Source organism: Mytilus edulis, chromosome 12, assembly GCF_963676685.1.
Source record: "Mytilus edulis chromosome 12, xbMytEdul2.2, whole genome shotgun sequence".
Lineage (NCBI taxonomy): Eukaryota > Metazoa > Mollusca > Bivalvia > Mytilida > Mytilidae > Mytilus > Mytilus edulis.
In genome coordinates, this window is record NC_092355.1 from 41,848,141 (window position 1) to 41,863,310 (window position 15,170).

Sequence of the window (15,170 nt, forward strand, 5' to 3'; positions counted from 1 at the left end):
ACATTGTATAATAACACCAAAGTTGCGGTATTTTGTGTTATTGCAAAACATTGTGGATATCTATTAATCGATTGATTTTCGTTTATCGCTTTATGTAAAGAAAGCTTCCAAAATACGATTTACATACTTTGTCATTCTCAATTTAATTTCACGAAACATTGCGAATTGTTTGCAAAATGAAAACCACAACTATTCAGCCTATAATTAGATCTTTTATTTTTCGAAACTCCTTTGAGAGTTATCGCCGCTGATGTAGTAATATCAAATGCATATGACTTGTTATTCAAAAATAGGTATTAGATCATTAAAACACATAACAAATCTTCATTGAGTTGCTTTGATCACTCACACTTTTAAGTGAGGTTCTTTCTAGATAAGTTTTTTGTGACTATTGTTTTTCACTTGTGTCAACCATTCGTTAAAGTCCTCGTCACAACGAACCCACGACACATCTATGCAGCGCCACGACATGACATTTAGTCAAATCGTTGGTCATCTGTGATCGTCGTACGACAGTCGCACGATATTTTCAGCATCGTAACGCTGTCGTGTGTCGTGGAACAAAAATTGAACATTCACCTTTTTTTGCTCTACGATTTTTTGTCGTGGGACTGTCTCGTGGCTGTCGCGAGAGTGTCTTACCACACTCGTGCGACTGTCGTGCGACTGTCGTGCGATAAACACATTGTCGTAGGTACCAAAATAAACTATTTTAATAAAAACAATTGTACGATTGTCGCACGACTTTCATACGACAATCTCACAACTGTCGCAGGACACTTGTGATACAGTTTCACTATTACCAAATTTCGCACGGTGCTCGCACAACATTGATTGTATGTTGTACGGCAGTGGTACGTTCGTCGTGCAACATATTGTCGTTTTTTCTTTTAGAAAAATACAATTTGGCGGGAATGTCGGTAGACTCCTCCCCGTCCCTCGTTACAGTGACGAAATTATCAGCAGGGTCTTTTGTAAATTTTGCTTTTCGGGCGCATCCTGGTTTAAATTCGCTGAACATATATTATATAAATTAATACGAAAACGTCGTTCATTCGGACTGAACTTATGACACTAAACAATATTGAAAGCAAATGTCAAATGGCACGCAAAAAATCGGGCCTTCTTTATAGACTAGTAGTTCGGAGTCAAATGCGCGAGTGACTAACGAATGTTGTGCGACAGTCGTGCGACAGTTGTTTGACAGTGACATGACAGTACCACGCGTATCCCATGACATGAAAACCTAAAAAAAGCACCAAACAACTCACGATTGTCATACGACTGTCGCACGACTTTCGCACGACTCACTTGCAACAAACCCACAACAGTACAATTACAATTCTTTTTTTCTGTACTGTACCCATCGTGGAACCATTGTAGATATGTCGTAGCTGATGTGACCACTCGAAATATTTTTTTTTGACAACTATTTTTTATATCTTCCACGACAAAAAATCGTACGATCTTTTGTGACCGGGGGGGGGGGGGGGGCTTAGTTAACTAAAGAGAAGCGAAAGATAACAAAGGGGCATTCAAACTCACAATTCGAAAATAAACTGACAAAACCATGATGGCTAAAATAAAAAAAAAAGAAATACAAACAACAGTTCACAAAACTTGGACATTGAAAAAAAAGCTTGAGCAACACGATCCCCCCTCCAAATAAAAAAAACTAAGGACGATAACAGATGCTCAAGAAGGGTACGCAGGGTAAATGTTTTTTTTATGATTATCCTTGTTAACCTTTCTTTTCTTTCAAAATACAGTTTACATTATATTTAGCATATACATATTTTTAAACACTAGCTGTAATATGAATTACCTCTGACATAAGTCGTTTTAGCATTTTTCCTCCGCCTACCACTATGATAAAAAGTTCTGAGGCAGAAATATCATACACATGATACAGAAGATCGTAAATATCTTCGTTGCTAAAACCAGTATCAATTTTGTACATGCTGAGGAATATACCATCTATCTGTAACTGCTCTGTTAAACCACTAACTTCAAATTCTATATATAAAAAGTAAAATCACAAAAATACTGAATTCCGAGGAAATTCAAAAAGGAAAGTCCCTAATCATATTTCAAAATCAAAATCTCATCCTAACTTGGTGCATTCATTTTCTTATGTAGAAAATTGTGAATTAAACCTGGTATTGTAGCTGGCTCAACTTCTCACTTGTATTAAAGTCGCATAAAATCCAATTATATTGACAAAGAAAGTGAACAAAACACACATAAGATATATAAATGTCAAAAATAGGGTACAGCAGTCAACATTGTGTTATTATCACCAAAGATAACTAGTTATTTTCCGAAATATAAAAATATACATATTAAACTTAATATCCAGGATGATTTATTACAAGATTCCTACTAAACCTAAAATTGAATACATCAAAACATGAAAATAACATTTAATTATAGGTATTTTCTGGATTTACTTCGTCCGAAACGGTAAAATTCGTTTTGTATAGATACAAATTACGAAAAGGAACCTTTAAATGCTCAATTTAAAATATCGTGTATTTGCATGAATATTTGTAAGAGCTCAATTGAAAAAAGAATGTCTTTAAAAAATGATAGTTCGAAGACATATTTTTATCCATTCAGGTAAAACGTTTTGTTTTTAAAGTCACGTATCACCATTATCAAAGTGTTTTATTCTGACGTTGAATAAACTCATCATAGATACCAGGACTAAATTTTGTATATACACCATACGAACGTTTCGTCTACAAAAGACTCATCAGTGACGCTCAAATCCAAAAAAGTTAAAAAGGCCAAATAAAGTACGAAATTGAAGAGCATTGAGGACCAAAATTCCAAAAAGTTTGCCAAATACAGGTAAGGTAATCTATGCCTGAGGTAAAAAAGCCTTAGTATTTCTAAACTTCAAAATTTTGTGATCAGTAAATTCATAAATATAACCATATTAATGCTAATTCATGTCAGCACAGTGCTGACAACTGGGCTGGTGATACCCTCGGGGAAATAAATCTCCACCAGCAGTGGTATCGACCCAGTGATAGTAAATAAACTCATCATAGATACCAGGACTAAAATTTGTTAAGTGAAAAAGTATCAATGAGCTCGAACCAACATATGTATTGCTTACACACCTACCTGAATCATCTTCATAGACTAGAACAGCGTTGATCCATTTTAGTTCCTTTAATATTTCCATCAACATTTTTGAGTAGCTAGTGCCATAACTATTTAATCTTCTACTTTCCAGGTTGGAGAAATATTTAGTTAAATCTGAAATATCAAATCTGCTAGAACAATAGTCAGAATGGTTTTGACTCTGAACTTCTGCACTGATAATTTGACCAATTCCAGACAAAGGTTGAATCCAATCAGGTGGTTTATTTGTATTTGAAAGATTTCGTATCATATATACTGCTACTGCTCCTTCGTTGTAAAGACGTGATCCTAAAAGAAAAAGAAAGAAGGAACATATACTTCAGTGAATGTTGTTGGTAACTGTCAGTCATATTTGATTTCGTTTACTAGTATTGTATAGTCCTAAATAAGGTCATTGGCTTTCTCTTTGGAATTGTTAAGCAGTAATGCCATGTTTTTATGCCAGGGCCTTTTATAGCTGACTTCAATGTACTAGTATACAATTTTGATAATAATTAAAGACTGAATTGTGACCTATCGTTACAATCTTTATTTGTTCCAAAAAGGTTGGAAGCTTCAACAAACGCAACCCGCTGAAATGAAGTCATGCCATCAAACACTCAAATTTAGGTACATTATTGACATCATGAATGATTCCAAACAGTGACGCCATAATTAGTAAGTGAAGACAGTTACGATGCACGATTTGTAGATAGAAGTATACTTAAGGGCATACGATAAAGTTTTGTTTCTATACTGAAAGTTTGCTGACAATTTGCATATAGGCTATTTTTTGCCTGTTTAAATTAAATATGTTATAAAAAATATACCCTCATGTGCTACTTTTTGAATAAAACGAGGTTGAAATTTTATATTTGCTCAAAATTCGGATTTGTGGACATATTTTTCTTTTCGACAGAAATACATAACTTTTTTTTTGTTTTCAGCTGTTTTTTATTAAATTATTTGAAAATTCTGTTTTATATAAAATTTTGTGAACAGTAAATTTATAAATATAACCTTTAAATTTGTGCATTTTGTTTTTTCGAATAACTCATATTTATCAAATGTTCATGAATGTATAAAAAAAACACCATTTTTTTGCTGTATATTTATCAAATTTAAAAAATTGCACTATTTAGCACGATTTCATGAAAATTGGCACACATAATCTTCTTAATACGTAATCTAACCATATGGGATTTTAATAAACAAGGGTCCCTAAAGTCGTTTTCAAGTTAGATAAGTTTGAATGATAAAAATCGGTCAAAAACTGAATCTTTTCCCGATAAGTCATAGTTTGACGTCGCGAAAATAACATTTTACGTTAGCAACGTCATTATCTCCCATGAAACGGTATCGTATGCCCTTAAAACTTGTACTTACCTGTTCTTACAATATTGAACGCTGTCCAGTCTTTCATTGGTTGCCATAAAATGTCTGCTCTGCAATTAAGTGAACAATCTATCACTGCTGTAGGCGGAAGGACTCCACATATTTCAGCCTCATCAATAATTACACCTTGTATAATAAAGAAAGAAGGTTGCAGAGGTTTTCGATTAACGTACAAAGAATAATACGCTAAATTAAGGGAGAAGGACCTTGGTTAAGGGAGATAACTCTTTCAATAAGTTTCATCAAGGTATTTTAGGCATTTACGCAAAACAGATTGAATATAATCTATGTAACCAAGAAGCTTAGAATATATAATTGAAAATGGGTGACACTAACAGTCCACCTGCACCATTATTAACCCAGCACCAGTCAATTTAATACATATGTTATCAATTTCGTGTGCCAACATGGCTTTTCTGGAATTATCACCCTGCAATTCTTTAATTATGTCCGTTAATATTGTCAAATTTAAAAAATCCACAAACCCATACACAAAGCAATTACCACAAACCCGTACACAAAGCAATAACCACAAACACAGTACAAGTGCTACATCATAAAAGTAGTAAAAATAGGTTCTATTACCCCAAGGATCTTTGAACTGTTAACGATTCTTTTTATCTTTAGAATTTGTTTATGTGCCCAAGCATGGTAAATGCAACTACTAGTAAACAAAATAGTTTGCATTGGTGAATACAAACTCTTTTCAAAACAGAAATAGTAGGAAAAAAATAACAGCAGCATCATTCTACATGAAATATATCAATCAGTATAATTGTATTAAATTAATTAAAAACAATTTGGTAAAAAATAAAGACAACAGTAGTATACCGCTGTTCGAAATTCAAAAATCGATTGAGAAAAAACAAATCCGGGTTACAAACTAAAACTGAGAGCAATATATCAAATATCAGAGGAGAACAACATAAACACTAAAATGTAACACACACAGAAACGAACTGTAAGATAACAACAATGGCCATTTTCCTGACTTGGTAAAGGACATTTTAAGAAAAAATGGTGTGTTGAACCTGGTTTTGAGGCTAGCCAAACCAACCGCTTGACAATAATAAATATAACACTAAAATGTCAACATTACATAACAGGACTACAATACAAATAAATGGAAGTACATACATGACAGAGAAACACACAGATAAACAATCATCTTTATATTATATTAGTAAAATTATAATGATATTGTGTTCCAAATATTATATATTTTTTTAACTTGACTTGACAATTTTCATATCAGAAAACTAATCATCTATAACACAATGTAACAATAGATTTCACTTCTTTTGAAACTGTTTTCCCTGTTTGTTTTTTGTAGTTCTTATAAATAGATGGGAATTATTATAAGAAGTTCTGATAATAGCTTACTATTCATAAAGTTTTATGTTAGGTGCATAAGGCAATAGATCAGTTTTGGCAGTTTCAACGGATGGGATACAGGTTTTGTGGTATTATATAAAACTTGGCATTTAAAATGTATCAGTATCAAGGGTGCTCGCAGATGCATACGTCGAATCTAAGTTTGTTACATTAGTATATATACAGTTGTTGTTATGTTTATAACATGTATATGTTACTTGAAATCATGTACCGTAAAGTAAAATACATAGACAATAACTGTTTAGTGTCGTTAAATATCAGCTGTATTTGTACGAGGCTAGGAAACAAGGTGTATGCGAGCTTTTAGCGAGCTACTACACCTGTTTCGAGCCGAGTACAAATACAGCTGATATTTAAAGACACTAAACAGTTATTGTCTTGATCCTGCAATTAGCTCTGTATATTGTTTGTGTCTTGAAAGACACAAAAACTAACATATTTAGCATTTATTTTCGATTTGTTATCCATTGAGGCCCGCGTAGTAATATCAAAATCACACATTATATATACACTGAAGACGGGTTCTCAAAAAAGAATCTCGAATGGTCAACAACAATACATCGCTCAAGGTGAATAATTATCTATTTTAACATAACAACTAATTTCAACAGTAAAAACAAATGACAAAACATTGTCAAATTTGAAACAGAAGTGTACTAGTCGTCCTACGCTTCAGACTTGACAATCATTCACTAAACATGTATGCTGAAATTGACATGGCCAGTTGATTTTGTAACACAATCATACACATTCAAGTTTTGAAATCGATAATTGTCATCGTCATTGGAATGCAACTGGAATACACAGTCCGGCAGTGGGCGGAGCTTTAAAGCGATATATACAGATACAGCATAGCGATATCTGAAGGGCTGTATCTGTATAGTAGGACACCCAATTGCAGGATAAAATATTGTATCTTTAGCAAGAGAAAATAATATACTAGTCAACGAAAGAAACGATACACGACTATTTTTTCAAATTTAAGATGAAGTTTTCCGTTTAAAGGGACCAATATTGAAGGTAGTAAAATTAAATGACCATGGAAATATAAATCTGTTTAAAATTTTTTATTTTTTTTTGCTTTCATGACGTCATTTGTCAAAATCGAGTTTTTTGACAAAATTTACATAAAATGACAATTTTAAAAACAGAAGTTCCAACTAATGATGTCAACCTCTCATTTAAAATGAAGACAATATTTGCCATCAATTCCTTTTTACAAATCGTACAGTTTCTTTGTTTATTTCTAAAGCAAAGTTCCGCCCCACAAGAAAAACATTATATATATCGATTGATTTACCATTGAGAGTATGTGTAAAGTGAAATAAAAAAAACAAACGTTAACAATCTTAAACTTATCCGAAAGGTTCCAAATTTACAGTGTGTTGTTTTCATATCTAAAACATTGATTTGAGACGAAAACAGTTTTTTTTTTTGCAGTTTTTGAGATTTAAAAAAAACACACTTTTTAACCCAAATTTAAAAAAAAAAACAATATTTCAACCCATTACTTACAACATGAACATAACTTGATTAGCATATTGAATATTTTTAAACAAATTTGAAAATTCATTTTGGTACTTAGAAAATTGTGTGTCGATTTTGTGTCTAACTTTCCGTAAAAATAATTTGCACCCTATGACCGTTTACAAGGAATTTGTTTACTTCTCGAAAGGTTTTGATTTTTATTATCATATGTGCATACATTGCAAATGAAAGCTTTTGAAAATAGTGTATCTCATTTTGTTTTAGTTTTAATACTTTTTGGTCAATTTTATTCCAAAGTCGTGTATCGTTTCTTTTGTTGACTAGTATATGTTACTGTGAGTTCTGTGTTTGTCTTGTTTACAGCCTATTGAATGAAGAGCAGATATACCTTAAATGCGGACGAGCAGGGCGAGCGAGAATTTAAATGTTATTCACTTCATTAAAATTGGAAAATGGAAAGATTTTAGGTTTATCATGGAACCCATTGTCATTTAATCAGGGTCTTATGTAGTCTGATAATATCTATATTGAACCTTGTATAGATTCTAGATCAGCTTATTGATTCAGCCTCGACACCTGCTCGACAATAATACAGCTACCCTCGAAGGTATAACAAGTAAGGTCAACACAGAATCAGTCTATTAAGAAACTTTAATGAAATATTATTTTATTTATGCCTGTAAAACAAAATAATTCATTTTAATACATAAACAATTAATTGGGCAAACTAAATAATGCCTGGTACTTAGTATGTGATTTTGTTAAATTCAAAACAAAAAACATTTGTTGAAATAATAAAGAAGGAAGAACTACCTTTTATAATGTTTTTTTTACGATCTTTACTACCCCAAAGCTTCCGGAGAGGCGGAATACGACGAAAAATTCACCGTAGATGTGATCGTTAGAGTGATGCAACACCTTGACCCAGAGGATTTGCAAATTAGAGGATCAATATAACTTTTCGTGAATCTATATATAGATACGACATGCACAAAAACCAATACGTAAATAATTAGTTTAACTGATGTAAAAAATGCTTTAATATATATGCACACGTACATAAAAAGTGTAAATGCATGCGGTAGAATATCGCATGCACAGTTATCGATATTTGCTCTCTTTCAAGGATCGATAATTCTGCATTAGGACATTGAATGTTTTGCGCGAAAGTATGAATGCCTACTCAAATCTATCAGAAAAATCGTATTATTACAGAAGAGTGTCCACCATGCATTTGCACTGTACTTTTATTAATATGATAGAATAGAATGAAATACAAATGGATGAAAAACTGTTACATACAAATATTAATATAATATAAAAAAAAATAATAATTATACAGATAGGTTGAATTTATCATCTACGTACGAACTTTTCTCACTCTCATTAATCTCACTTTCAGGTATAAAGATGTCTTTTTTTTCTGAGACAAATACTTGTGATAATCCACAAAAACGTGCGGTCATCCGATGTTCAGTACTTTGATTATTATAGTTCGTTCTTATTATATGTTGTACTGTTACACCATTGTCCAAGGATAGAAAAGGGGTGGGGATCCCGCTAACACCGTTAACCCCGCCACATTCTTTAGTGGTTGTCGTGTGCTTATGCGTTACACTTTGTTTTGCACTAATTTCTTTTAAACATTAATTAGGCCGTTAGTTTTCTCATTTGAATTGATTTACATTTGTCTTTTCGTGGCCTAATATAGCTGACTTTGCGGTATGAGGTTTGCTCATTGTAAAAGGCCGTACGGTGGCCTTTAGTTGTTAATGTCTGTGTCATTTGGTTTCTTGTGAATGAATTGTCTCATTGGCAATAATACCACATCTTCTTTTTTATAAGTATTACTTCGACAAATCACGGTGTTTCGATTTTACCTTTATATGATAGTCCTCTTAAAGCTATGTTCATACGTTAAAAAAAGTCCACATGCCGTCTTTGAGAAGATCTAAAGATTTAAAATGAATGTATAGAAAGCGTGCGATATTTTAAGTATAAGTACTGACTTTGTTTCATGTGAAAATTTAAAAATCGACCGATCAGATGTAAACAAATAATTCATATTTCTTTATTTCATTGAAATACGATTTGACATTATTTTTTTTATCGAGAATTTATTTAAACATGCTCACAACAATTAAATTATTACAGCTATTTTCCTACTGCATGTAGGTTAAAGGTTTTGATGGCTTGTTTGCTTTATTTGTATAACCGATTGCTCAAGTATTGTGATTTGTTTTACAATTGCAATCAATAGATAGGTGTGTCTACAGCTTGTATAATGCTATTTGATGCTGGAGCAAACATTTATACAAACAAAGCAAGCAAGACAACCAAACCTTCCAACAACATGCTTTAAGAAAATAGCTGTAAATATTTTACAAAATTACACTTAATTTAACTTACCTATCTTGAGTTGAATGGAAACCACAAAAGGCAACAATGCCATGTATGTAATTAAATTCCAAAGAACCATTTCAATTAATGCTATCAAGGGAAGAAATGAATCATTTCATGTCTTTTTGCAGGTTGGTATCAATAGTCATTGAATACTGTACAATAAAGCAGCATATGTATTATTAACTGTAATTAAGCAGTATTTCATTAGCAATTATTGGGTGACATAATCATGATATAATACTGGTAGTCAAATGAATCAATTAATCAATGAAATCAATAGATCAAGCAGTACATATTTATACAATATTTGTACAGTGTAGTGTATTTGACGATCTTTACATTAAACTGAAATGAATAATTTATATTCGTAAAACAAAATGTTACATAGATATATACATATAAACATTTATCTTAACGTATACTTTTCTCTCTCAAAATCAATCATTTTTGAAAATGAAATCGATAGGATTTTAAAAAATGCGGACCGCGATGAAGACCCCAAATTAAACTTGTATGTTAAAAACAATTTATACATCAGCGTTCGCTCGCCACAGAAGCAAGATACCAGCTGGAGACTATAAACGTTACTATACGTTGGTTGCTTCATGTTATTATTATTTTGTTGAAGGAGGTCCAGTGTCTCATAGTTGTTTTTATACACGTCATGTGGTTCCTTGGATGACATTTGCTGATTCCTCAATCATAACAATTTATCAATTTTTAGAGTCTGAGTCCGTACGGCCTTCAACAATGAACAAATCCCATACCACATAGTCAGATATAAAAGGCCCCGAAATGACAATATGACACAATTCAAACGAGAAAACTAACGGCCTTGTTAAGAATGACTGATCAATCATTAGAAATAAACTTTCCATTCGAACTAGTTGAAGATGATAATTGCATATACAAATAAGAAGGTGTGGTAAGATTGCCAATGAGTCAACTCCCTACAAGAGACCAAAATGACACATGATACATTATCAACTTTAGGTCACCGTATGGCCTTCAACAATGAGGAAAACCCAGTTTGATACTTATCATACGTGACTACTAGCTAGACTTGTTGTTTTCGCAAATACCTACTTTAAGTGTTGGTACTAATAAGTTTTAATGATGTCAAATGATAACACATGTAAAATTAAAATTGAGAATGGAAATGGGGAATGTGCCAAAGAGACAACAACCCGACCATAGAAAAAAAGCAACAGCAGAAGGTCACCAACAGGTCTTCAATGTAGCGAGAAATTCCCGCACCCGGAGGCGTCCTTCAACTGGCCCCTAAATGTACCTTTACATACACGCTACACTGTATGAGGGGACATTCTTCACATGTAAATATTTGAAGCATTTCAAAATTGGAACACGTTCCTGATGACAGAAAGAAATGAAAATTATGTCATCTTCTGTTCTGAATATTATACATAAAATTACACATTTTGTCACACAAATCCGTTAACTACCGAATTTTGTCGACTTAAGATATTTGAAGTTAACTATTAAATCGTGTAAATGCGAGGTTTGCTAAAAAAAATTAAAGAAGAAGAAAGACGCATTAGGAGAATATTGTCTTCAACGAGTTTGAGTTTTATTTTTTTTACTGAAGATTTTAGGGAAAAGGCAGAGTTTTATTTTCCGAATTTTAAATTCAATCAACGTTAATTTCCGAATTTCTCTTATTCTGTGTTTATCTAATTTAAAATCGTATCTGACGTTACTAGTCTTACATTTTGATTGATTACACGTATGCTAGCAGTGGCGGATCCAGAACTTTTTATAAGGGGGAGGGGTGCTGACTGACCTAAAAAGGGGGCTCCAGGCATGCTTCAGTGATTCCCTATATAGTCAATCATTTTTTCCCACGGAAGGGGGCCTCCATGAATCTGCCTATGGCAAGATGTATCTCGTGTAAATTCCAACAATATACATGCGGACTAAGGGCACTCTGCAATTATATTGTGAGTAAATGCATTTGTTTAAATATCTGAAGATACTATTAGAACATGAAGCAATACTAGTACATTCCTTGTTTCAGTTCTTACTGAAAGTAAAGTTTTACCCGTAGTGGCAACATCGTAAGGGAGATAGACATTGACGGAAAAATAACTTATTCACCATAAAATTAAAATTTGAACAGTTTTTGGCTGTTTTTGAAGTGACGTGTTATTTCTACTAGCCGTTAGCGTTTTAGCTGCGGAACCTTAGCTTATAGGTCCTTATGTTATTTTTGGACTATTGCGGATCTACCGTAGCTCACAGGTCCTTATGCTGTTTTGTTTTTTTACTATTTGCGGATTACCGTAGCTCATAGGTCCTTATGTTATTGTTTTACTATTTGCGAACCTAGGAGCTACGGTTCCGCAGCTATAAAGCGGTTGAGCTAGGCAAGTATCTCTTGTGCTCAGTCGTTTAAAGCGATGCCTAGTTAAATAGATGTCCCGGGTCGAGTCCCAGTGAAAACAAAGTCATTACACTAGATTAATTGGTTATGACCCCTTTCAGGCTATTGGTTTTACATTTTTAAAATTAGATACTCAGTTTAATACAGACATAATGATAAGTTAAGCGATAGATTCTTTTAAAAGGTTTAATTCAACACGGTTTAAACAGATTTATTATCCAGAAGAAAACACACAAAATAGAGCAGATGACAATAAGTCAAATACACAACATAAAAACAAAAATACTTCAATTCACATAAGTAAATTTAAAGTATAGTACAATATAACATATACAAAAATTTAATAAATATTACAGATTTCAATATAACTATCTCTATTATGTCGATACATATAATAATCAACGAGGTTGTAAAACCTTTATGAGCAAAATAACGTATTCCAATGTTAAGAAATTAAATTCAAAACTTCTTACCTATTTTGATTTGGGTTGACACAACAAGAGGCACACATAGCACACAGACTGTTAGAAATTGTATAATCATTCCAGAATTATAGATATACATCTACATACTGAGATTTATATGAACAAGAAATACGATTGAAAGTGATCAATAAGCTGCCTTGAGGGAATATTGTAAATTATTGTAAATAATTATTAAATGATTGTTTAATTATTGACAAGTAATAATTGAAATAAAACTTGTATTATTAATGAACTATTATAATGAACATTAGTATAATCCGCATCTGTTGAAGATTATACCCTGAAGTTTGAGGACCGTAAGCGAGACGGAACTGAACAGATTCTCTTTTAGTTTGTACAAATTTGGGAAATAACTAAATCACCGATAGTACAGAAAGTATAAACAAATATGGCCATCTTTTGTAAATTAGCAAGCTAAAAACTTTAAGGCTGTTTGTATAGCTAATTCAAATACGCGTTTTTAAGTACCCATATAATTACAGTTACAAGTACTTTATTTGTTTTAAATCAAGCCGTCTGTGTTGATATAGATTTTATATTGCTTATGTCTGTATCCATCTTTATCCTCATAACCAAATACATAGGAAGATATAAATTCATGAATATAACTGCCCTATCATATACAATATGTGCAACAACAATAAAATAATTTCAGTTTATTCAGGAGGACACACCCGCGTGTTTAAAATTCGTATAAGCTTAATTGTATCAATTAATGAGATCCGTCCTATTTGTAGACGACATTTTTTTCAATCAATAGTATAATATTTGTCCTTCTATTCAAATTTTGATTTGTGAAATTATATTCAATAATATTTATTCCCTCAGTTTTGAGTAATAACTTAATTAATTACTACTTGATTGATTCCCGCGATTTGAACACAGATTTTCTATTGCCGTAAATTAAATGAGATTTTATTTCCCAGAGGAATACAACACACAGAAAAAAAGTTGAAGGTTGACTTATTTGCCTGTTAGAACATCCAGTGATTATATTTACTAATCAGAATAGCAAATTGTGAAAACAACAATCAACAACAACATTATGACCTAAAGTTGAAATCATCCCTTCGTAAACTTTACGGACGCCATCACGAGTTGGTTGACCGTTTTGGAATAACCGTTTCACAGATGATATCGGATACGTTTCTTACGTCGACACTAAAATCCATTTCCCTTTCATGAATTTGACCTACCGAATTAGACCATTGACCGGGTTTGTAATAATATGAGCAACACGACGGGTGTCATACGTGGAGCAGGATCTACTTACCCTTCCGGAGCATCTGAGATCACCCCAAATTTTTGGTTGGGTTCGTGTTTCTTAGGTCTTTAGTTTTCTATGTAGTGTCATGTGTACTTTTATTTGTCTGTTTGTCTTTCCATTTTTAGCCATGGCGTTGTCTGTTTATTTTCGATTTACGAGTTTGACTGTCCCTCTGGTATCTTTCGTCCCTCTTTTAATATGGTAAAAACGACAAATTGGAAATATAGAAATAAAAATTTAGTTTCTCTTTATACCGATCTTGCTGCCTTTAACCATTAGCTCTGACTGCCATACACGTAAAACATAATCGGGGGAAAAAAACACCTCCAGTCAGGACGAAAAATCTTATAAAAATTTGAAGGGACCACATCGAGTAAAAATACGTCCACGGAATATCAAGTGCCTTCGTGAGATAATTATAAATTAAACCGACGGAGGACATTTTAATGCAATGATAAACCATTTTAGGGAGGGTGGTCGGACGTGTAAGCGCTAAGGTATAACCAAATTCAGAGCCAAAAGAGCGACAAGTGAAATTGTTAATGCCGATTCTAGCGATTTAGCTTAATTCATAATAGAACAATAAATTAGTATAGAATTGATACAGCACAACATAAGAAATACCATGTCGATGAACATACAACACTAAATGTAAAAGTAAAATATTTTGGAGTTTTCATCACAGTAAAGTTAACGTACATTATTTTAAAGAAATAATTGATTCTATTTTTATGCCCACCTAAGCAATATTTTTTTTGTCTTTGCGTCCGCTCGTTTCGTCCGTTCGTTCGATCGTCCGTCCATTTACCCCGCTTTCGGTTACAATTTTTGGTTAAAGTGTTTGGTTAAGATAGTTTTTGATGAAGTTGAAGACCAATCAACTTGAAATTTTTAAAAACATGTTCCCTATAATATAATCTTTCTAATTTTAGAATGTCACAGTCCACTAAACGTAGGATATGATATTGCGAGTGGGGCATCTGTATACTATGGAAACATTTTTGTTATGATATTATTTTACATAGTTGCTCCGTCATTTGATAAAACCGTGCTATTGCTGAAGTGATGGATTATCATAGAGATCACAACCAGGTTCAATCCACCATTTTCTACATTAGAAAATGCCTGTACCAAGTCAGGAATATGACAGTTGTTATCCATTCGTTTGATGTGTTTGGACTTTTGATTTTGCCTTTTGATTTTT

The 15,170-nt window shown here is 32.7% G+C and overlaps 1 protein-coding gene across 1 annotated transcript in view; it reads right to left on the minus strand.

Annotated features, from left to right (window-relative positions):
- Window positions 1-12,791, minus strand: part of LOC139498502 (glutamate receptor ionotropic, kainate 4-like) — a 37,448-nt gene extending 24,657 nt beyond the window's left edge. The window contains exons 1-4 of the mRNA XM_071286916.1: window positions 12,688-12,791; window positions 4,519-4,653; window positions 3,133-3,441; window positions 1,826-2,016 (exon numbers count right to left, since the gene is read on the minus strand). Coding sequence (XP_071143017.1) covers window positions 1,826-2,016; window positions 3,133-3,441; window positions 4,519-4,653; window positions 12,688-12,778 — 726 coding nt within the window. The 5' untranslated portion in view covers window positions 12,779-12,791. The remainder of the gene's footprint in view (window positions 1-1,825; window positions 2,017-3,132; window positions 3,442-4,518; window positions 4,654-12,687) is intronic.
- Between the last annotated feature and the right edge of the window lie 2,379 nt (window positions 12,792-15,170).